Consider the following 22,845-nt stretch of genomic DNA (forward strand, 5'->3'; position numbering starts at 1 on the left):
AACATGGGCACAAAGAAGAATTGCCAAAAACAGCTGACACACTGTCGCAAAAATTATTCAAAGCAAAAATTGAAATGTCATCCACTGCAGCAGAAGAAATTGGTAAATTGAAATTAATACTTTTTTTTACAAAAAAAAAGGAAGTTTTTTTAAATTAACACATTAATTTTCAAAAAGCCACAATGGCTTTTACTATTGTAAACAAAAGTTTAATAAAATATGGTGTAATTTTATTATTACAGAACTATTAGAGCGTGTACTTTTGCGTCTGGGTTGTGCGGATACCGATGAAAAGTTGGAATCATGCGTGGGACGCTTTCTAACACCGGTAATACTAAAGATTACCTCGCCTCATGATAATGTCAGGAATAAGGTAGGAATTTTTGTTATTTTCTTTATATATATAAATGGGAATGAATCATTTTTTTTGTTACTGTCTAGGTGGTAGAAGTTTTGACACACATTAAACGTCGCTTAACCTCAAGACCCTTGGTTCAAATACCCGTGGAGGCTTTGATAGATCAGTATAAAAATTCAGCAGACTCACCATTTTTACAAAATTTTGCCATTATTTTTATAACCATGGGCTATCCACGTTTGAATCTAGAGCAACGTAGCTCATTGGCGGCCAAAGTTGTGTGTTGTGAGGAGAAATTGGAAAATTATCAGGATAAGTAAATAAACTCTTTTAATAACTAGAAATTTGTATGAAATATAATTTTTTTTAGATTGTTTATGTTGATTTTACCCGATTTGAGTGAAATAAAACTACCCGATGATCCGGCTCAGCGTAAAAATGTTTTAAATTTACACGATAAACCAGAAATAAAACGTAATTTCCTTTCCTTGCTACAAGATGTGCTGTTGCTGCCCTATGGTGTAACCCAGGAACAAGAGGTGCCACCCGGCATGAGTACCTATTCCTTTAAAAGGGTCATAGTTAATAATTGGAGAGCAGAGGATTTGGAAAATGTAGGATTTTACAAAAATTCATTAAAAAAAAACAAAATTTAATTAAATCTTTTATTTCAGATCAAAAAAGGCATAGTGCGCTTAATTTGCTCCGGTATTTTCAATGATACCGAAATATTTGTGTTACTGGTTTTGGCTTCTTCGGATACACGTTTTAGTGTGGCTACTCCAGCCATAGCGGAATTGAGTAAAGTTTGTACTATATTGGAGTTTAATGATCCTTTAGTTACTATGCCTTTGTATGCCTTGTTCTCGGGCAATAACTCCACGGTGGCGGAACGGAAAACCACTCCCAGCTGTTCCCGCGTCAGACAAAAGTTATTGTTGTATCTGGTTAAATGCCGCGGTAAGGGTATAAGTGTACCCAAGGGCATACAAGTGGTGTTTGAGGGTTTGTTTGGCACCAATACCAGCCAGAAATGTAAAGTGTTGTCTCTACAATTTGCCGAAGTGCTCATTAAAGAGTAAGTTATTGTTACTTTAATTTAATTAATGTTATTTTGACTATTTCTTTCTAATTTATAGAGGCCAATCGGATATTATAACCAAAGTTTCCAAAGTACTTTTGACCGGTTTCAGCAAACTGGTGGGCAAGGAATCCAGTGAACCCAATGATGTACAAAATGCTGCCTACTCAGCCTTGGCACAACTTTCACGTACTTGTCCCTCAGCCGTAAATCAAGATTTGAAAATAGTCTTATCCTATTTCAATCATTTAACCAATTCTCCACCTGAATTACACTCCTCCATAAGAGAGGCTTTGGTGGCCATGGCTCCAGCCTTTGCCTGGAAAGCTAAAGATGATACCAACACCTCTTCAGAACAGGTTCAACTAACCGGCCAGCAACATTTACTATTGGCCATGTTGTCGGACAATGCCGAATCTAAGCTGCATATTGTACAAAATGTCACCAGCATTTTTATTACCACCTGTTATCCCGAGTACTATGCTCCCGCCAGATATTTGTTATTGCTTATTGCAGGAGAACGGTGAGATTTTAGGGGAATTATTTAAAATTTTCAGTTTTTGTTTATACTTTTGTTGATTTCCAGCAATTCCTTGCGTGAAAATGTTACTTCCTATTTGTATGGTGTCTCCAAAAAGGATCATATTAATTACAACATGTTGTCGTCTGTTGAGTTTCCTTTGGAGTCAGATAAAGATGATTTCAATAAATTGACTTCCGAGCAACGTCATGTTGTTTTGCCCAGTTTCCAATCTATGATGCATCATGTTAATGAAACCTCACAAAAGAGATTAAAGAAAAATCTGTCGGTGGTGGTGGGACGCACTAAACTGCCATATTCTTTGGAGGTTTATGAAGAGGTAAGTGTTGGCAAGAATTGATTAAGAAGTAAATTCCATTGGAAACTAAATTTTGAAAATTTCAACAAGAATTTTCGAATGAAAGTTGGGAAACAAATATTGATTTAGAATCATGTAAAATTAAAGTTTTCCTTGTAAGCTTGGGAAATTTTTAATTTGTGACAGAAATCCAGAATATTTAACAATTTTCAGTAAAATGCAATAACATTTTAATAAAAATCTTGAAAAATAAAAATTTCCCATAAAGGGAATTTTTTTTTTACAGAAATGAAGAATATTTAAAATGCACAATACATTCAATAAATAATTTTATAAAAATCTTGTAAAATAAAAATTTCCCTTTAAGGAAATTTGTTTAAGCTAGGAAAATTTATCAAAATTTCATAAAAATTAATAAACAGGCAATAAATAGAATAAAACGCAAAATTTTGTTTTATAGTGTCTTGTAAAATAAAAATTGTCCTTGAAGGGAAATTTTTTCTAAGCTTGGGAAATTTTTAATTTGTAACAAATCGAGATTATATAACAAAGTTCAGTGAAATTTGTTAAAAAATTTTATAAAAATCTTGAAAAATTAAAATTTCCCATTAAGGGAAATTTTTTTAAACAAGGGAAATTTAAATTTTTTTACAGAAATAAATAATATTGAAAATGTACAATACATTCAATAAAAAAATTTATAAAAATCTTGAAAAATAAAATTTTTCTATAAAGGGAAATTTTTTTAAGTTATGGAAATTTAACAAAATTTTATAAAAATTAATAAAACGCAATAAATAGAATTAAAGGCAAAATTTTGTTTCATAGTATATTGTAAAATAAAAATGTTCCTTGAAGGGAAATTTTTTCTAAGCTTGGGAAATTTTTAATTTGTAACAAATCGAGAATATATAACAAAGTTCAGTAAAATTTATTAAAAAATTTTATAAAAATCTTGAAAAATTAAAATTTCCCATTAAGGGAAATTTTTTTAAGCAAGGGAAATTTTATTTTTTTTACAGAAATGAAGAATATTTAAAATGCACAATACATTCAATAAATAATTTTATAAAAATCTTGTTAAATAAAAATTTCCCATTAAGGGAATTTTTTTAAGCTAGGAAAATTGATCAAAATTTCATAAAAATTAATAACAGGCAATAAATAGACCAAAAGGAAAAATTTCGTTTTATAGTATCTTGTAAAATAAAAATTTTCCTTGAAGGGATATTTTTTTAAGCTTGGTAAATTTTTAATTTGTACCGAAATTTAGAATATAAAAAATTTCCAAAAAAAAGCTATACAATTTTTTATAAAAATCTTGAAAAATTAAAATTTCCCATTAAGGGAAATTTTTTTAAACAAGGAAAATTTTATTTTTTTTTTAAAGATTTGAATAATATTTTGTAAAATAAAAATTTCTTTAAAGGTAAATTTTTTCTAACAAGGGATATTTTTATTTTTTTATTGAAATAAACTAGGGATTTTTCTAATAAATAGGGATAATTTCTAATAAATTTCCTTGTATTTAGATTTTAGACTACTTACGCATTTGCTTTTGGTATTCAGCTGGCGCCCGCTGTGCTCCTGGCGATGCTTTGTATATGCAAAAACTTAAGACCTATATACTAAGTAATTATGAAGAATCGGATAATAATGAATTGCGTCAATATTTGTTATTTATACAAAGAGGCGTGGAAGCCAAGAGAAGTATGTTCAAATAAAATACAACTGCTTAATTATTATTTATAATTTATTTTATATAACATTCTTTTCCCCAGATGAATCTAATTTATTGTGTTTATACGACTTGCTTAATGCCACTCCCGATCTGTTGTGTAAATCTCAAATTCATTTACTAGAACCTTTAAGCAACTCTCTCAAAGATGTTTCGGAAGTTATGCGACTCAATGTCTCACAAATCGTGGGCATTTTATGGGCCTATGGCAGTGATGAAAAAGAATTTGAGGCTCAGGTAAATTCACAAAGTTATTATATTGTTATGTTTTAACCATTTTCTTTTAATACTAAAGATCACCGACTGTTTGGTGAGTTTGCCTCAAAAAAGTCTGGAACATAAACACGGCTGGTTGATGGTTTTGGGTCATGCCTTTAGTCGTTACATACAATATGCCAAAGCCAATAAACTTGAAAAAGATTTTCAAAAATGGTCACAATTTGTGGATGCCATTAAAGTTATAGGTGAGACTTTAACAAATTTTTAATAAAACTTAAAATAGTTAAACAAATTTTATAATGTTTTAGCTGAAATCTTGGTTAAGGGCCCTCAAGATTTGCTGATTTCAGCCGCCGTTAAATGTATTTCCATGATTGGCAAGTACACCGAAATTCCCAATGTTCAATTAGAAATAACTATCCAGAAAACCGAAGATGCTGATGATGATGAAGAAATGACAGAATATAGTAAGTTTTTCAGCCCAATTATGAATAAATATTCCCCGGGAGTTGTTTCACTTTTCTTATTTTTAACATTGAATTTGAATGGGAAAAAACTCCCAGGGAATTTTTATTCATAATTGGGCTGTTTATGTTTAATTATAATAAATTTTTCTTAACGTTATTATTATTCATACTTTAGCTGCCACTGGTTTCACAAAATTCTTTATTTTCACCGTGGTCCATCGCCTGTTGCTCAGATCTTCGGTACGTCCCAAAATACGTGGTGAGGCAGCCAAATGTTTGGGCAATTTAGCCATTGGTGATGGTGAATATTTCACCCAACGTAATCTCGATAAATTCCTTTCCATGGTTAAGGTGCAAAAGGATGCTGCTCTTAATATCTCCATTTCGGATGCTATTGCCTCTACTCTGTGCGGCTATGATGTGGCTGAAGGTTCACCAGCTGATGATTTCGTTAATTGCCATTGTAATGATGAGGCATTTGAGAAGTTTCTTAATGCTTTAATACGTTTGGTACCCGAACCTAATCCGCATTCACGTCAAGCCTGTTCGGTGTGGCTGTTGGCTGTGGTGAAACACTGCAGTTATCGTCCGGCTGTAGTGGGTCAAAAGCAAATGTTACAATATGCTTTCACCGAATTGCTGTCAGATGATAGTGGTAAGTAGAAAATGATTTTTCCTCAAACAATTTTGGATTTTTTCACTTTCTCACTTTTGGAATTTGTTCAATAAATCTTCTAGAAGATTTTTGATATTTTGTTGTAATTTTGGAAATTCCCATTTTGGGTATTTTAAATTCCTAATTAGGAATTATGTTGAATGTTGCTAAATTGTAATTTTTAATACACAAATTATTTATATCGTGCCTTATTAATCATTATTTTTGGAAAATTTTATGATTTTTCGAAATTCCTATTTTCATTTTAAAAATCCCCACTTTGAAAATTTCCCCAGAAATTACTTTTTATTGCTATTTATTTATCTAAAATTTTTTTTAAATTATTTTTTTGATTTTTAATATATTTTTGTAATTTTGCAAATTCCTATTTTGGGTATTTAAAATCTCAAATTGGGAATTTAGTTAAAAGCATCTAAATTGTAATTTTTAAATTGCAAATTATTTATTTCCTGCCAACTTAATCATAATTTTTTGAAAATTTTGTTTTTTCGGAATTCCTATTTTCATTCAAAAAATCCCCACTTTGAAAATTTCCCCAGAAATTACTTTTTATTGCTATTTATTTATCTAAACATTTTTTTAAAATTATTTATTTGATTTTTAATACATTTTTGTAATTTTGAAAATTCCCTTTTTGGGTATTTTAAATCTCCAATTGGGAATTTAGTTAAAAGCATCTAAATTGTAATTTTTAAATTGCAAATTATTTATTTTTCCTGACAACTTAATTATAATTTTATGTTTTTTTCGAAATTCCTATTTTTATTCTAAAAATCCCCACTTTGAAAATTTCCCCAGAAATGATTTTTTATTGCAATTTATTTATCTAAACATTTTTTTTAAATTATTTATTTGATTTTTAATACATTTTTGTAATTTTGGAAATTCCCATTTTGGGTATTTTAAATCCCCAATTCGGAATTAGGTTCAAAGTTGCTAAATTGTAATTTTTAATACTCAAATTATTTATATGGTGCCTTTTTAATCATTATTTTTGGAAAATTTTATGATTTTTCGAAATTCCTATTTTCATTTTAAAAATCCCCAATTTGGAAATTTCACCAGAAATTACTTTTTATTGCAATTTATTTATCTAAAATTTGTTTAAAGTTATTATTTATCTGATTTTTAATATTTCTTTGTAATTTTGGAAATTCCCATTTTGGGTATTTAAAATCTCCAATTGGGAATTTAGTTAAAATGATCTAAATTGTAATTTTTAAATTGCAAATTATTTATTTCATGCCAACTTAATCATAATTTTTGGAAAATTTTATGATTTTTCGGAATTCCTATTTTCATTTTAAAAATCCCCCCTTTGAAAATTTCCCCAGAAATTATTTTTTATTGCAATTTATTTATCTAAAAACTTTCTTTAGTTATTATTTATTTTATGATGAATATATTTTTGTAATTTTGGAAATTCCCATTTTGGGTATTTTAAATCCCCAATTAGGAATTAGGTTGAAAGATGCTAAATTTTAATTTTTAATATACAAATTATTATATCGTGCCAATTTATTCATAATTTTTGGAAAATTTTATGATTTTTCGAAATTCCTATTTTCATTCATTTGAAAATTTCCCCAGAAATTATTTTTTATTGCAATTTATTTATCTAAACATTTTTTTTAAATTATTTATTTGATTTTTAATACATTTTTGTAATTTTGAAAATTCCCATTTTAAATCCCCAATTAGGAATTAGGTTGAAACTTGCTAAATTGTAATTTTTAATACACAATTTATTTATATAGTGCCTTTTTAATCATTATTTTTGGAAAATTTTATGATTTTTCGAAATTCCTATTTTCATTTTAAAGATCCCCACTTTGAAAATTTCCCCAGAAATTACTTTTTATTGCAATTTATTTATCTAAAATTTGTTTAAAGTTATTATTTATCTGATTTTTAATATTTCTTTGTAATTTTGGAAATTCCCATTTTGGGTATTTAAAATCACCAATTGGGAATTTAGTTAAAAGTATCTGAATTATAATTTTTAATACACAAATCATTTATTTATTTCAAATTACTAATTTTTGGAGAAAAATTTTTTTTTTTTACTGAATTCCCATTTTTAGTCATAAAATCTCCACTTTAGGAATTTCCCCAGATTTTTTTTTTTGCTAAAAATTTATTATTTCAAATATTTTTATATGATTTTTTTGAAAATTTTGTTTTATATTCGAAATTTGCAAAATTCCCATTTTGGGTATTTAAAATCTCCAATTAGGAATTTAGTTAAAAGTGTCTAAATTTTAATATTTTATTCAAAAATTTTTTATTTATTAAATTCTTAATAATTTTTTTAAAAAAATTATGATTTTTTCGAATTCCCATTTTTAATCTCAAAATCCCCACTTTAAGAATTTCCCCAGATTTGATTTTTTGTTTAAATTTAATTATCTAAAACGTTTTTTATATGCATTTTGACTATATTTTTGTGTTATCCTCGAAATTTTGTAAATTCCCATTTTGGGAATTTAAAATCTCCAATTGCGAATTTAGTTAAAAATATCAAAATGTAATTAAATTTAATTTAAATTTCATTAAACATCATTAAACATTTTCCAGAATTCGTGCAAGATGTAGCCTCTCGCGGTTTAGGCTTGGTCTACAACCTGTCCGATCCCAGCAGCCAAAATGATTTGGCCAATTCTTTGCTGGACCAACTTATGGGTGGCAAACGTAAAGTAAATAAAGTCTCTCAAGACACCGAGCTATTTGCTGAAGGCATGTTGGGCAAAACTCCTACTGGGTAAGTCACAAATCTTTTGCCCTCTAAATTGAAAACATAATCCAGAAATTTCTTCCTCGCTATTAGTGGCAACATTACCACCTACAAAGAATTATGCTCGCTAGCCTCGGATCTTAATCAACCCGAAATGATTTATCAATTTATGCAACTGGCCAATCATAATGCCGCTTGGACCAGTAAGTTAGGAGCCGCCTTTGGTCTCAAGTCTTTGTCTAGTGAGACCAAATCAAAAATGGAGCCCTATTTTGGTAAAATTGTTCCACGTCTCTATCGCTATAAATACGATCCCACGCCAAAAATACAAAATTCCATGATTTCCATATGGGATTCGATTGTTAGTGATCCCAAAGAGGTGGTGGAGAAATACTATTGGGAAATCTTAAGAGAAATCTTAGATAACTTAACCTTTAATGAGTGGCGAGTGCGTATAGCCTGTTGCTTGGCCGTAAGGGACTTATTAAGACGACCAAATGGTTTAAAATTGCGTACAGATGAAAAGAAACCAAATCCAGCATCTCCTTCGAAAAGTAATAAAATGGAAGTTGGTAGGTTAATTTTTTCTATAAACTTATGATAGAGTAGAACAATATTTGTAATAATTATTTTGTGGAATTTATAAAGATGGCGAGGTACCAGAACCTGAACTGAAAGAATTGTGGTCTCAGCTATTTAGAGTTATGGATGATATACATGAGGGCACCAGATTGGCAGCTCAAGGATCGGCTATGTTTTTAAGCAAGGTATGTTAAAGAAATTTTGAAATTGAAAACAAAATTTAAACATTGCTTTATTTTAGCTTTGCGTCATTGCCGCCTCTTCGGATCACGGCAAATCTGGCACTGCTGTTGCTTCTTCCATTTTACCCTTCCTCTTGGAAACTGGTGTAATACACACCGTCGATGATATACGCAAAATTAGCATTAAAACCATATCCGAAATGATTGATTCATCTGGTGCTTTAATAGCTCCACATTTACCCTCTCTCATACCCTGTTTGTTAAAGGCCACCGGTGAATTGGAATCTACAAAATTATCTTATCTGTCGACACGTCTGGGAGCCGATCATGATGCCCAAGAAAGAGTGGATTCTTTAAGGGCTGAAGCGGCCAAAAGTCATCATACAACGGAGACAACAGCTAAGGTAATTTAAAGCAAAATATATAATTTCTGGGGAAATTCTATTTTTTTTTTTAATTTTTGCCGAAATTCCCAAAGTGGGAATTTAAGGAAAATTCCAAATATAAATTATTTTTTTTTATATTTTCAGTGTGTACGTTTTGTGGACTATCCGGCTTTGGAGAAAATGACACCCGCTGTTTTGGATCTCATTAAAACCAGTGTTAATTTGGGCACTAAAATAGCCTGTGCTCATTTCATATGTCTGGTAAGTTAAAAAATAAGAAATTTTAACTAAAACTTATGTGATAAATATTCATTTTAGGTCAGCATACGTGTGGGCAGTGAAATGACGCCTTTGGTGGGTAAATATTTGGGTGCCTGTTTTGTGGGTCTTAAGGATCGTAATGCCACAGTGCGCAAATACTATGCCAGTGCTATAGGCCACTTAATAGGAATAGCCAAGGTGGGTTAATAAATTTGTAACTTGTTACGACTTCTTTTTCTTAAATTGCTTCTCTTTCTGTGTAGGAACAATCTATACGTAATCTATTTGTCAAACTTGATGAATTGTATATGGAAAATCCTGCCAATCGTTCGGCTGTCCTTGTCATCCAGTCCATCAATAAACGTCACAATGAATTGCTCAAAGATTATCTGGACAGTGTGTTGCCGCTGATATTCTTTGCCATGCATGAGGAGCCCAATGATGATAATAAAACCACCATTGAATTGTGGCGTGATTTATGGAATGAAATCAGTTCCGGTGACGCGGGTATTCGCATGAATCTTAACGTTATAGTACCCAAATTGGAGAAATCACTAAACGATGCCAGTTGGTCACGCAAAGCTCAGGCGGCCAATGCTATACAAACTATTGCCAAACGTTTAAAGTCGTCTATTGAAGAAGCTGATCGTTTGCGTTTGATTTCGTTGCTTATAACTGGGCTGCAGGGACGTACTTTTCAGGGTAAAGAACGTTTGTTGCAAGCCTTGGCCGCTTTGTGCAAAGGTTTGGATCATAAACATGAGATATGTGACAAGATTGTTGAGTCGGCGATGAAAGAGTGCCGCAAAGAGGAGCCACAATATCGCACCTTGGCCTTGGCTAGTTTGGGTGATATTTTAGAGGAACTGGAGCAGGATCGTTTTGAAGAGGTAGGGCCAAAATTTCATTGAATTTAATTGAAAATGTCGCTTTTACAAAAAAGTACTTTTTAAAGTACCTTAGAAAGTACTTTTTCTAAAATACTTTAGAAAGTATCTTAGAAAGTACTTTTTCTAAAGTACCTTAGAAAGTTTATTAGAAAGTACTTTTTCTAAAGAACCTTAGAAAGTACTTTTTCTAAAGTACCTTAGAAAGTACTTTTTCTAAAGTACCTTAGAAAGTACTTTTTCTAAAGTACCTTAGAAAGTACTTTTTCTAAAATACTTTAGAAAGTACTTTTTATAATAAAGTACCTTAGAAAGTACTTTTTCTAAAGTACCTTAGAAAGTACTTTTTCTAAAGTACCTTAGAAAGTACTTTTTCTAAAGTATCTTAGAATGTACTTTTTCTAAAGTACCTTAGAAAGTACTTAAAGTACCTCAGAAAGTACTTTTTCTAAAGCAGCTTAGAAAGTACTTTTTCTGAAGCCCCTTAGAAAGTACTTTTTCTAAAGTATCTCAGAAAGTACTTTTTCTAAAGCACCTTAGAAAGTACTTTTTCTAAAGCACCTTAGAAAGTACTTTTTCTAAAGTACCTTAGAAAGTACTTTTTCTAAAGTACATTAGAAAGTACTTTTTCTAAAGCACCTTAGAAAGTACTTTTTCTAAAGTGCCTTAGAAAGTACTTTTTCTAAAGTACCTTAGAAAGTACTTTTTCTAAAGTACATTAGAAAGTACTTTTTCTAAAGCACCTTAGAAAGTACTTTTTCTAAAGTGCCTTACTTTTTCTAAAGTACCTTAGAAAGTACTTTTTCTAAATCACCTTAGAAAGTACTTTTTTTAAAGCACCTTAGAAAGTACTTTTTCTAAAGCACCTTAGAAAGTACTTTTTCTAAAGTACATTAGAAAGTACTTTTTCTAAAGTACCTTAGAAAGTACTTTTTCTAAAGTACCTTAGAAAGTACTTTTTCTAAAGTACATTAGAAAGTACTTTTTCTAAAGCACCTTATAAAGTACTTTTTCTAAAATATAAACTATTTTTTGAAAATTTACTTTCTAAACTACTTTAAAGATCGTTTTCCAACAATTTTTTTTTATCCAACCCCCATTTAAAGGTTTACAATATGATCTGGTACCTGTTGGACAAAAAAGAGCTGCGCCAACTGTCCAACTCCGACGACGAAGCCGACAATAGCTCACACAAAGATTTTACCACAGATGAGCGCAACAAACGCGCCAGTATTTTGAATAAACTCAAAGAGACTGTTTGCGAAACATTAGGCAAATCTTGGCCCAAAAATTCCTTCGAAACACAAAAGAAATATCAGCAATTATTTGCCGAACGCTGTTCTCAATGTCTGCGTGATAATACACGTTCGGTGCAGGTCAGCTTAATGGTTGCGCTAACAAAATTCATAGAACGTTTGCAAGTGCTGAACAATGAACAGGTTCAAGCAACCGAGGGTAATCAAGAGAAAAAGGTCAAGATGGATGTACAATTGGAGCGTGATAGTATAATTGAGAAAGTATCACAGGATATATTGTCTGCGGTTACTTATGCAGCAGGTGGGTTGTTATAGTTTTAAAATAATATTTAAAAATTAAAATTCCTTTTATTTTCTAACCCAGGCATACCTCATACGGGTTTGAAAAAAGAAGCTCTTAATATCGTTTTAATATTGATTAAACGTTTAACCGATGCCAAGGACATGAAACACTTGACTTTGATTAGACAAAATTTCGAAGAAAATCTGGAGAAATTCCAAAAAGATTCAGCTCCCGAAGTTAGATGTCGCATTAAGGATATCGAGGAGAAATTTAGCAAGTGTAGCTTTCATGATTATTAATTAAGAATGTAAAAGGCATAAATAGCAAACATTGTTTTTTGTATTTATTGATTGATGATGGAGTCAAAGAAAAAAATGGAATAAATTTCATTAAAATTAAAGGCAAATAAAAATCATTTTATAACAATAGTTTTGTAAATGTTTTTTTAATGAAAGATTAATGGAAGTTCTTAAGGAGAGAATTATAATTTATGGTAATGAAATGTATCCCTATGTTATAGAATTCCATAGCCTTCGAAGGTGGAAATAATTTTGTATTTTGTTTCTATAAGAGAATAAGTCAGGAAAAATCGTAAATAATTCATAGATCCTTATTAAGAGGTCCTAGAGGAAACAAGATCACTCATATTTCCCACCAAATATCTATTTTTTTATGAAAAATATTAAATCACGAATAGATCGTTATTAAGAGATCCTAGAGGAAAAAGGATAATAGTCTGTGATCACTCATATTTTCCACCAAATATCGATTTTTATATCAAAAATATAAAATCACGAATAGACCGTTATTAAGAGGTCCTAGAGGAAAAAGGACAATAATCTGTGATCACTTATATTTCCCACCAAATATAAATTTTTTGATCACAGATCGAGGTCCTTTTCTCGATTAAACGCTTATTGGCCAAGTTATTAGTAAATCATTCATAGATCCTTATAAAGAAGTCCTAGAGGAAACAAGATCACTCATATTTCCCACCAAATATCTATTTTTTTATGAAAAATATAAAATCACGAATAGATCGTTATTAAGAGGTCCTAGAGGAAAAAGGACAATAATCTGTGATCACTGATATTTCCCACCAAAAATCGATTTTTATATGAAAAATCTAAAATCACTCATAGGTCGTTATTAAGAGATCCTAGAGGAAAAAGGACAATAATCTGTGATCACTTATATTTCCCAACAAATATAAATTTTTTTATCACAGATCGAGGTCCTTTTCTCGATTAAACGCTTATTGGCCAAGTTATTATCGAATTTAGATATTTTGAGTTTTTATATAAAAAAAATCGATTTTTGTATAGAAATATGAGTGATCACAGATCGAGCTCCTTTTCTTGATTTAAAGCTTATTGGCCAAGTTATTAGCGAATTTAGATATTTTGAGGTTTTATATAAAAAAAATCGATTTTGGGTCAGAAATAAGAGTGATCGCAGATCGAGCTCTTTTTGTTGATTAAACGCTTATTGGCCAAGTTATTAGCGAATTTAGATATTTTGAGTTTTCATATAAAAAAATCGAATGAAAAATCTATAATCACTCATAGATGAAAAATAACACAAATCTGTGATCACTCGTATTTCTCACCAAATATCGATTTTTATATGAAAAATCTAAAATTACTCATAGATCCTTATTGAGAGGTCCTAGAAGAAAAATACAAATTTCATAAGAATATTGTTTAGATTTGAATCTATTACTAAAATATATGGAAAAGTTTCCATTGTATTGTCAACCACTGTAAGTGCCACTCATTGTGAAGTTTATAAAAAAAATAATCTATCGTTCTGATAATCATATTTTTAGGACAAACTGCAACAAAGTATCTTAAATACAGAGAAAAAACTTTCGCTTTAAACAATTATAATATCAAAAGCAGAGTAATGATTCAGCAACATTTCAAAACTAGACTTAAATGTAGTCATAATCTAAATGAAAACATTACATGGATGAATGAATGATTGATAGATAAATAATTGCATTTTAGCAAACATTTTAAATCTAGTTGTATGTAGATTTAAATCGTGTCAGATTCGTTTAATAATATTTAAAGAAAAAGCTATAATTATTTATATAAATATTTAGAATAAATAAATTGTAATTGAGATTAGGATTAGTTTCAAAACTCCAGGTAGAACCATGATTTGTAAAAAATTCCGCTAGTCATCATGGTATGAAACAAATTATTCAAATACTTTTCTGATTTCTGATCTATTCCCATGTTAGTTTACCTATATATTGCAAGGTTCTCTAGACAGATTGACAGCCCGAATCTCAAATTATGACCTAGTCACAATGATGTTATCAAATTTGTATAAAGTGTTTAATAATGATCACTTGGTGTTTTTTTATTATTCCATACAATGTGTATTTTCTATACAACAAAATGAAATAAAAACACTTGCTTAGTAAGTTAATATTATATTATTTAACGATAAGAATTGTTTAAAGAAAAAATTATTAGAATTAAACGATTGGGTATAAAATAAGATGAATAATTTTGAAACAGCATTAGTCTTGAGTGAAAGTTGAAAAGTGAAACAATTCAAAAAGATAATAATTAAAAACAAACAAACAAATTAGTGATTTAAATTCAAAATGTTCTTAACAGAAATCTTAATTATATTAGCCTCGGTTATAGGCATTATAACCCAATGGTTGAAATATCATTACAACTATTGGCAACGTCATAAAATTCCTTATATTAAGGCCCATCCCATATTTGGCAACTTTAAGGATATTGTGTTGTGGAAAAAGGATCCATGTGCTCACTTCCAAAGTTTATACAATGAACAGGGTGTAGTGGGTGGCAAGCCAAAGGATAATCCTGTTGTTGGTTTACATGTCTTCAATAAACCCTGCTTATTAATACGCGATTTGGACTTAGTAAAGAATGTGTTAATTAAAGATTTCAATCAATTCTCTAATCGTTATTCATACTCGGATCCTCATTCGGATGCTGTGGGCGCTAATACCTTGTTCTTTGCCAAAAATCCCAAATGGAAAAACATACGCTCGAAATTGACTCCTGTGTTTGCCAGTGGTAAAATAAAGCAAATGTTCCCCCTGGTCGAAGAGGTAAGTTTAATTTTAAAGAATTTGGAATTGTTGAAAAACTAAGAAATTTCCATTGAACAACAATAAAATAGTAAATTTTACGGGGATATTGCTGCAAATATTAAAAAGAATGTTTCTTCAGAATATAAAATTAAAAAATTATTTATTTGCCAACCATTTTAAGGATGGGAAGAGTTTTCAAAAATGTGGGAAGAGTTGTTTAAGCTCAACGGAAGTGATTTCTTCAGTATACTTGGTTTTTTTATAATCACAGGACTGGAAGCTTTCATTTGATAGTGATTTCGAGGGTGGGAAGAGTTTTCAAATAAGTGGCAACAGTTTTTAAAAATCTTATAAAATAATTTCTGAAGCTAGTATTAATTATATTAAAGAACTTTTGATGTATTAGCACATTTTTAAGCTTAATTTGATTAAAAATTTAGCCATAAAAGTAAACTTTACCAAAATTTTGGGATTTTTGGTAAACTGATTTCTATGAATAACAAAAATAATGTCTATTTAGGTTACAAAATTAAAATAGCTTTCATTTGCCATTAATTTTTAGGGTGGGAAGAGTTTTTAAAAATGTGGGAAGAGTTCTTTAAGCTCAATGGAAATGATTTATTCAGTATACTTGGGTTTTTTATAATCACAGGACTGGAAGCTTTCATTTGATAGTGATTTTGGGGGTGGGAAGAGTTTTCAAAAAAGTGGGAACAGTTTTTAAAAATCTTATAAAATGATATAAATATAAAGCTAGTATTATTTTGATTAAAAATTTAGCTTTCATTTGATAGTGATTTTGGGGGTGGGAAGAGTTTTCAAAAGTGGGAACAGCTTTTAAAAATCACATGAAATGGTTTCTGAAGCAAATATAAATTAAAATAAAGAACATTTAATGTATTAGCACAATTTTTAAGGTTTTTTTTATTAAAAATTTGACCGTAAAAGTAAAATTTCCCCAAATTTTTTTATTTAGAATTAAAAAAAAATAATATTTTGTGAAACTATGGTGTGAATATGAAAAATAAGAGCATTTAGGTTGCAAAATTAAAAAAATCTATCGCTAGGTACTCATTTAGAGGGTGGAATGAAATAAACTCTTTAGAAATTCATTGTTTATCAAAATTGTGCGCCGATCTACCCCAACTGTTTTTATATTGCCTGTCCGAATATTTACCTATAACATTCAATCGATAAACAAAACACCCTGAACAAAACCTTGTTAAATTAAATTAAACTGATAACAGATCCGATCATAGACCTTAAAACAAACAACATATTGTCAATCAATTTGAATCTTTGTATTCAAATATAAACAAAGTTTTGAATTCATTAAGTGTTTCCACGCTTATAAACATAAAATGAGAGCAGCTAATAGATTTTAATGTTACACACTTTAGCAGATAACTTGAAGAGAAATTTGAAACAAAAAATAAAAATGTTTGCAAAAAAAAAACTACGTCATAAAGATTTTTAGACTTTAAAAAGTTTCCGTAATCGAAAATTAACAAATACAGCAGACAACAATTGATTTTGGCACATGAAAATACTGTTTGATAGTGGCGATTTATAAAATCTTAATTAATTGGCTGTGTTTGGGAGAAACAGAGTGCAGATCTATTCAAAAAGCATATGCTACTAGGTGATCTTGTTTAGGAAGTGCTAATCTTGAAATATATATAAATTATTTTCAAATTCAAACATTCGCATTACTAAAACAAATTCAGCAGCAAACATGGAAGTTCACTAGATAAGTAAATGAGATCAGAAAACATAAATACGCAGTAAACATTTTAATTTATGAGAATTTTAACGCCCGTATAGACCGTCATTTTGTATTTTTCCATACACATTTCTCCCTCCTTTCTCTATTTGTATATTTAACCCTTAATTCATAATGCATTTTTTAATGAAAGGTTTTTAAAACAAAATTTCTCTACATGCTCACTATAATTAATAAATATAAATAAACATTTCACAACATGGTTAGTTTAAAATTATAATCAAATATTAATTTGTTTTTATTAGTATTAAATCAAAATTAAAACTATTGTATAATATTGTGGTGAAAAAAATGGTTATTAAACTAAAATTAAATTTAACATTTTATTATAAAAAAGAAACTCTTTTAATAGTTCAAAATTCTTAAGCTTTTTAACAACATAAAATTTAATATAAAAAGGATTTTCTATATAAAAAAAAACTAACCCTAAAATAATTAAAAAAACTAGCTCTCGAAAAGATACATAGTATTAAAATGAATCTGCAAATTTTAAAAAGTCTTGAGTTTATTTCAACAGTAATTCATTTATATAGACATAATTTAACTATTAAGGAAATGGTAGTAGTTATTTAAACAAAAAAAAAAACCACACCAAATAATGTAGATATGGTAGGTATACGAATTAGCAAAGGAATGAATGCTCGCTCTCTCAATCTCGGAGTCTTAGTTAAGGAGATTTTGTTAAGAACTTTATATGGTTAATGAAACTTAAATTAAATTAATTCTGAGTTTGTTTGTCAGCCTTGGGCGTTGAGGCATTAGAATCGTCTGATTCCTCTGCTTTAGAGTCTGTGTCTTCTGCTGCTAGAGCCGATACACCCTCACCCTCGGTTTCTTCACCTTCTTCTGTTCCTACCTCTTTTTCAGCCTCATCTTCATTGAGCATTTCTGTTAGCACAGATACCAAATGTTTAGCTTCTTCCAGCTGTTGGCGTGATGTATTTAGCTCTTCTTCCAGGCCATCGATACGTTCATACAAACGTTGATTTTCCTCTAATGACTGTTCCAAAGCTTCACGCCTCTTCTCAGCCAAACGTTCCCAGTAGACCTCGCCGGGCTTTGCCTCACTGCACAAATCTTCGGCGGTAATTTTCCGGGCATTTGTAGATTTGGAGTCGGGGCTTGTTTGGGTTTCGACCGCTTTGGTTTCTATCTTTTTACGTTTCGCATATTCGCTGGTATTCGTTGAGATGGTGGTCTCATGAACGGCTGCTTTAAGGCGACTCAGTTTGTCTAATTGTGGACGACCGGTGAGATTTTCCTTATCGGTGGCTACACCTTGTAAAACTTTCAAAGTTTTACGTTGATTTTTAATGTTTTCTTGCTGCTCAGCCGCCGACTCAACTTGGATGTAGACTTTTTTTGTGGCGGCACTAGACATGTTTAATTTTTGATTAACAAAGAACACACACACAGTTTATATATATATAGATTTTGTTTAGTTTGGAATGTTTAATGCGTTAAAACAATAAAGCGTTGGCAAATTCTTTTTGTTTGTTTAATTTTTTTATTTTTGTAACTCACTTAGTCAACGTTGTGGACATCTGGCTTAATGCTAGACTTGTGTTTTCTTTCGTTTTCGTTTGAATTTTTCAAATAGTATAGCGTTCTTAGAATACTGAGGCAACAAACAACATGAGAATTTTAATAAACGTCAAACCACGCGCCTTTTTTCTACAAAACTAAGTGAAGTTGGTTGTAGTTGCAATAAACACAAACAAACACACACAATCCAATTCAAAACGCTACACAACACTAGAGGGCGAAAAACGTAAACAAAACAAAAACACAGTGTCGTGATAAGGAAAATGATTTTATAGAAATAAGAACAAAAAAGGCAAATTGTTATGATTAGGCAATATGTTAGGCAAAATTAATAAATTAAACACAAAACAATTTAATAATAGTTTAAAAACCAATAAAATCTTTATATAAAATAACCTAATTTGACAGTACATAATTATTTAGAAGTTTATGGCGCATGGAGACCCCATGTAAATATTTAAATTAACAGCAATTTGTATTTTTCAATTGCTACGCAACACTAGGGGGTGTTCATATTAATAAAACCCAAAAGCACAGTGTCATGATTAGCTCAAAAAATTTTAGAACAAATTTTAAAAAATGCAAATCGTCATGATAAAGCATTATTTTCAAATTGCAAATTGATTTAGTTTATAAGTAAATAATTAAAAATAATAATAAAAACACCATGCAATGACTTAATGTGAGATGATCGCAAATAATGATGCAGCAATTTTTTTTAATTAAATCGTTTAAAAGCAAACAATTTTTAATATACAAAATAATCCATATTGCATTAAGGTTCTTATCATCTAAATTTTAAGCAAATTCACCATGACAACACAAATTTTTTGCAACAATCAATTAAACATTAATGCTTTTATTTTGTAAAGAAATTTGTTTGGAATTTTTTTTGCAAAAAAACAATATTAAGTCTAGACAAGGCGAATTCATATAAAGTGGTTTTAGTCAAACAGCTGATTACATTTTTTCGCTTATTTGGTTCTAGCGGCTGTCAATTCGCCTTATTATATGATTTTAAAAGAATACTTTAAGTAAATAACTTAAACCACCACTATTTAAATATCTCCACTATTATAAGTTTTAACACACATTTCATTTTTCCTTTATGATTTCTGACATTTGCTAAGACAAATTGTTGTTTTTGTAGAACAGCCACCACATTATATGAATTCGCCTTAAATTTATGCATTTGTGACAAGGCGTATTAATATGATGGGTGCTTCCTGGCAACAAATACAACAAAGCAAAAACAACAGGCACAAGGCGTATTTAACATTTAATATTTAACAGGTGTAGAAATGTCAAAAGCAAGGCGAATTTTACAATAACAAATGACCTACATTAATCCACGGCGAATTAAGAAACATCCTTGATTTGTGGTTAATTTTTCCCTTTTACAGATTGGCCGTGAATTGGACAAATACCTTTGCAAATTAACCGAAAAGACGCCCAACACAAATGTCCATGAGGTTAAGGACATTAATGCTTTGTATACCACCGATGTCATTGCCACCGTAGCCTATGGAGTGCAGGCCAACAGTTTAGTAAATCCCGATGGCGATTTCCGTACTAATGGCAAACGTATCTTTGATTTTACCACACGTCGTTCTCTGGAGTTTTCTTGCATGTTTTTCCTGCCCAAATTGGTGAAATTGATGAAATTTAAATTTTTCTCACCCGAAACTACGACGTTCTTGCGTAAAACCATTACATATGTGATGGATGAACGATCGAAGTCGGGCATGAAACGTAATGATCTGATCGATATTTTGGTTAAATTCCGCAAAGATGCCGAAACGGATAAGTCACATTTTGCCAATGAACTAGATTCGGTTATTGCTCAAGCGGCCATTTTCTTTTCGGCCGGTTTTGAGACCTCTTCGGGTACCATGTCCTTTGCTTTGTATGAATTGGCCAAACATCCGGATGTGCAACAACGTGTCAGAGATGAGATACGAGAAGCTTTGCAGCAAAGTGAAACCGGCGAATTGTCTTATGAGCAATTGAATGAATTGAAATATCTAAATAATGTGATTTTGGAGGTGTTGCGTTTTTATCCACCTCTACCATTTTTGGATAGAGAATGTACTGCTGACAAGGGTTATTCGCTACAGCCTCATGTTGATTTTACCATTCCTCCCGGTATGCCGGTTTATATTGCCGCCAGTGCTTTGCAAATGGATCCTAGAGTAAGTTTTAAATTCTAAGATCTGGTATATTTGAACAATTAATTAAACTATTTTTTTTTGGTATTATCTTTTTATAGTTCTTCACTGAGCCCGAAAAATTCGAACCCGATCGTTTCAACTCGGAAAACAAATTGTATAATAACTTGGGTGCCTACATGCCCTTCGGTGTTGGACCTCACAATTGCATTGGCGAACGTTTTGGCATGATTCAGACTAAAGTTGGTCTGTTCAACTTTTTGCGCAACCACTATGTAACAACCTGCGAGAAAACTTCACCCGAAATGAAATTAAGTCCTTATGCCTTGATTATACAATCGGAAGATGGCATTTATCTTAATCTAGTTAGAGATCCTTTAGTTTAAGTAGTTTTAATAGTCCTCCTAATAGTTTTTAATATAAATGTTTGAATTAAAAGAAAATATAACTACTATGTACTAAGAATAAATAAAATTTGTTATACAAATATGTATTTAAAATATACACAGTAGGCTGGGTCGAATTGTCTGGACGATCAAAAAGTAAAAAAATCGTATAGCAGAAACGCTATAGGTCTAACATCAAATCCTAACTTGCGCATTTGGTATTTTTATCCAATAAAAAAAAACTATTATAAAAAATAAATAAATACTGAAATATTGGATAAAAGACGAAGTGCGCAAGATAGGTTTTGATTTTAGACCTATGGTTTCTTGGGGAAAATTTCATAGAATTTTCCGTAGAATGCTTTTCTGCTATACGATTTTTCGTGAAAAAATCGACCCACCCTTATACACAGCCTTTCCTTTTTATGATTTATTATATTCTAAAGATCTTTTATGTGTTTGATCACAGATTACACAGATATGAATATGTGGTGACACTGCTACCACTTGGTATATAATTCGCTTTATCCACCATCTTATATGAATTCGCCTTAAATTTATACATTTGTGGCTAATGTTTTCCTTTTTTTAGATTGGCCGTGAATTGGACAAATATCTTTGCCAATTAACCGAAAAGACGCCCAACACAAATGTCCATGAAGTTAAGGACATTAATGCTTTGTATACCACCGATGTTATTGCCACCATAGCCTATGGTGTGCAGGCCAACAGTTTAGTAAATCCCAATGGTGATTTCCGTACTAATGGCAAACGCATCTTTGATTTTACCAAACGTCGTGCTCTGGAGTTTTCTTGCATGTTTTTCTTGCCCAAATTGGTGAAATTGATGAAGTTCAAATTATTCTCATCTGAGACAACGGATTTCTTGCGCCAAACCATTACATATGTCATGGATGAACGTTCAAAGTCGGGCATGAAACGTAATGATTTGATTGATATTTTGGTTAAATTCCGCAAAGATGCCGAAACCGATAAGTCACATTTTGCCAATGATCTAGATTCTGTTATTGCCCAAGCGGCCATTTTCTTTTCGGCCGGTTTTGAAACCTCTTCGGCTACCATGTCCTTTACCCTGTATGAATTGGCCAAACATCCCGATGTGCAACAACGTGTCAGAGATGAGATACGAGAAGCTTTGCAGCAAAGTCAAAACGGCGAATTGTCTTATGAGCAATTGAATGAAATGAAATATTTGAATAATGTGGTTTTGGAGGTATTGCGTTTTTATCCACCTCTACCATTTTTGGATAGAGAATGTACTGCTGACAAGGGTTATTCGCTGCAGCCTCATGTTGATTTTACCATTCCTCCCGGTATGCCGGTTTATATTGCCGCTAGTGCTTTCCAAAGAGATCCTAAAGTATGTTTTAAAGATCTGGTATATTTTAACAATTAATTAAACAATTTTTTTTTTATTATCTTTTTATAGTACTTCACTGAGCCCGAAAAATTCGAACCTGATCGTTTCAACACGGAAAACAAATTGTATAATAATTTGGGTGCCTACATGCCTTTCGGCGTTGGACCTCACAATTGTATAGGCGAACGTTTTGGCTTGATTCAGACTAAAGTTGGTCTGTTCAACTTTTTGCGCAACCACTATGTAACAGCCTGCGAGAAAACTTCTCCCGAAATGAAATTAAGTCCTTATGCCTTGATTATACAATCGGAAGATGGCATTTATCTTAATCTAGTTAGAGATCCTTTAGTTTAAGTAGTTATGATAGACCTCCTAATTGTTTTTAATATTTAAATTAAAAGAAAATACAACTACTATTTATACTTCCTTTTTAACAAAAATTTATGCAAATAAATTTCAGCAGAAATGCGATTTTTTTTTTAAATCGCCAACCAACGACTGACTAATCGATTTGAAAACGAAAAATAAATTCAAATTTCGTTTTCTATCAC

At 30.7% G+C, this 22,845-nt stretch overlaps 3 protein-coding genes across 4 annotated transcripts; 2 read left to right on the forward strand and 1 right to left on the reverse strand.

Moving 5' to 3' along the window:
- Positions 1-54: 54 nt before the first annotated feature.
- LOC135962286 (proteasome-associated protein ECM29 homolog) lies at positions 55-12,377 on the forward strand. The gene is made up of 21 exons (XM_065514130.1): positions 55-102; positions 243-373; positions 442-674; positions 729-972; positions 1,033-1,436; positions 1,498-1,962; positions 2,026-2,299; positions 3,811-3,988; positions 4,060-4,253; positions 4,312-4,480; positions 4,544-4,702; positions 4,878-5,357; positions 7,956-8,139; positions 8,206-8,684; positions 8,761-8,879; positions 8,936-9,280; positions 9,407-9,523; positions 9,581-9,721; positions 9,787-10,413; positions 11,517-11,967; positions 12,031-12,377. Exons 1-21 carry the CDS (start codon positions 75-77, stop codon positions 12,246-12,248), a joined length of 5,640 nt encoding a protein of 1,879 aa, XP_065370202.1. The 5' UTR covers positions 55-74; the 3' UTR covers positions 12,249-12,377.
- Positions 12,378-14,533: 2,156 nt separating this feature from the next.
- LOC135962290 (probable cytochrome P450 6g2) lies at positions 14,534-22,823 on the forward strand. Of its 2 annotated transcripts, none has more exons than XM_065514136.1 (3): positions 14,534-15,049; positions 19,763-20,551; positions 20,629-21,027. In XM_065514136.1, the coding sequence occupies exons 1-3, from the start codon at positions 14,570-14,572 to the stop codon at positions 20,911-20,913; spliced, it is 1,554 nt and encodes a 517-aa protein (XP_065370208.1). In that variant the 5' UTR covers positions 14,534-14,569; the 3' UTR covers positions 20,914-21,027. The 2 variants fall into 2 exon arrangements, with proteins under 2 accessions (XP_065370208.1, XP_065370209.1); XM_065514137.1 differs by lacking the exons at positions 19,763-20,551; positions 20,629-21,027 and adding exons at positions 21,506-22,294; positions 22,364-22,823 and having other exon boundaries at positions 14,543-15,049.
- Positions 17,018-18,454, reverse strand: geminin. The gene is made up of 2 exons (XM_065514138.1): positions 18,339-18,454; positions 17,018-18,187 (listed from the first exon to the last, which is right to left on the reverse strand). Exons 1-2 carry the CDS (start codon positions 18,356-18,358, stop codon positions 17,533-17,535), a joined length of 675 nt encoding a protein of 224 aa, XP_065370210.1. The 5' UTR covers positions 18,359-18,454; the 3' UTR covers positions 17,018-17,532.
- Positions 22,824-22,845: the final 22 nt, after the last annotated feature.

Source organism: Calliphora vicina, chromosome 5 (genome assembly GCF_958450345.1).
Source record: "Calliphora vicina chromosome 5, idCalVici1.1, whole genome shotgun sequence".
Lineage (NCBI taxonomy): Eukaryota > Metazoa > Arthropoda > Insecta > Diptera > Calliphoridae > Calliphora > Calliphora vicina.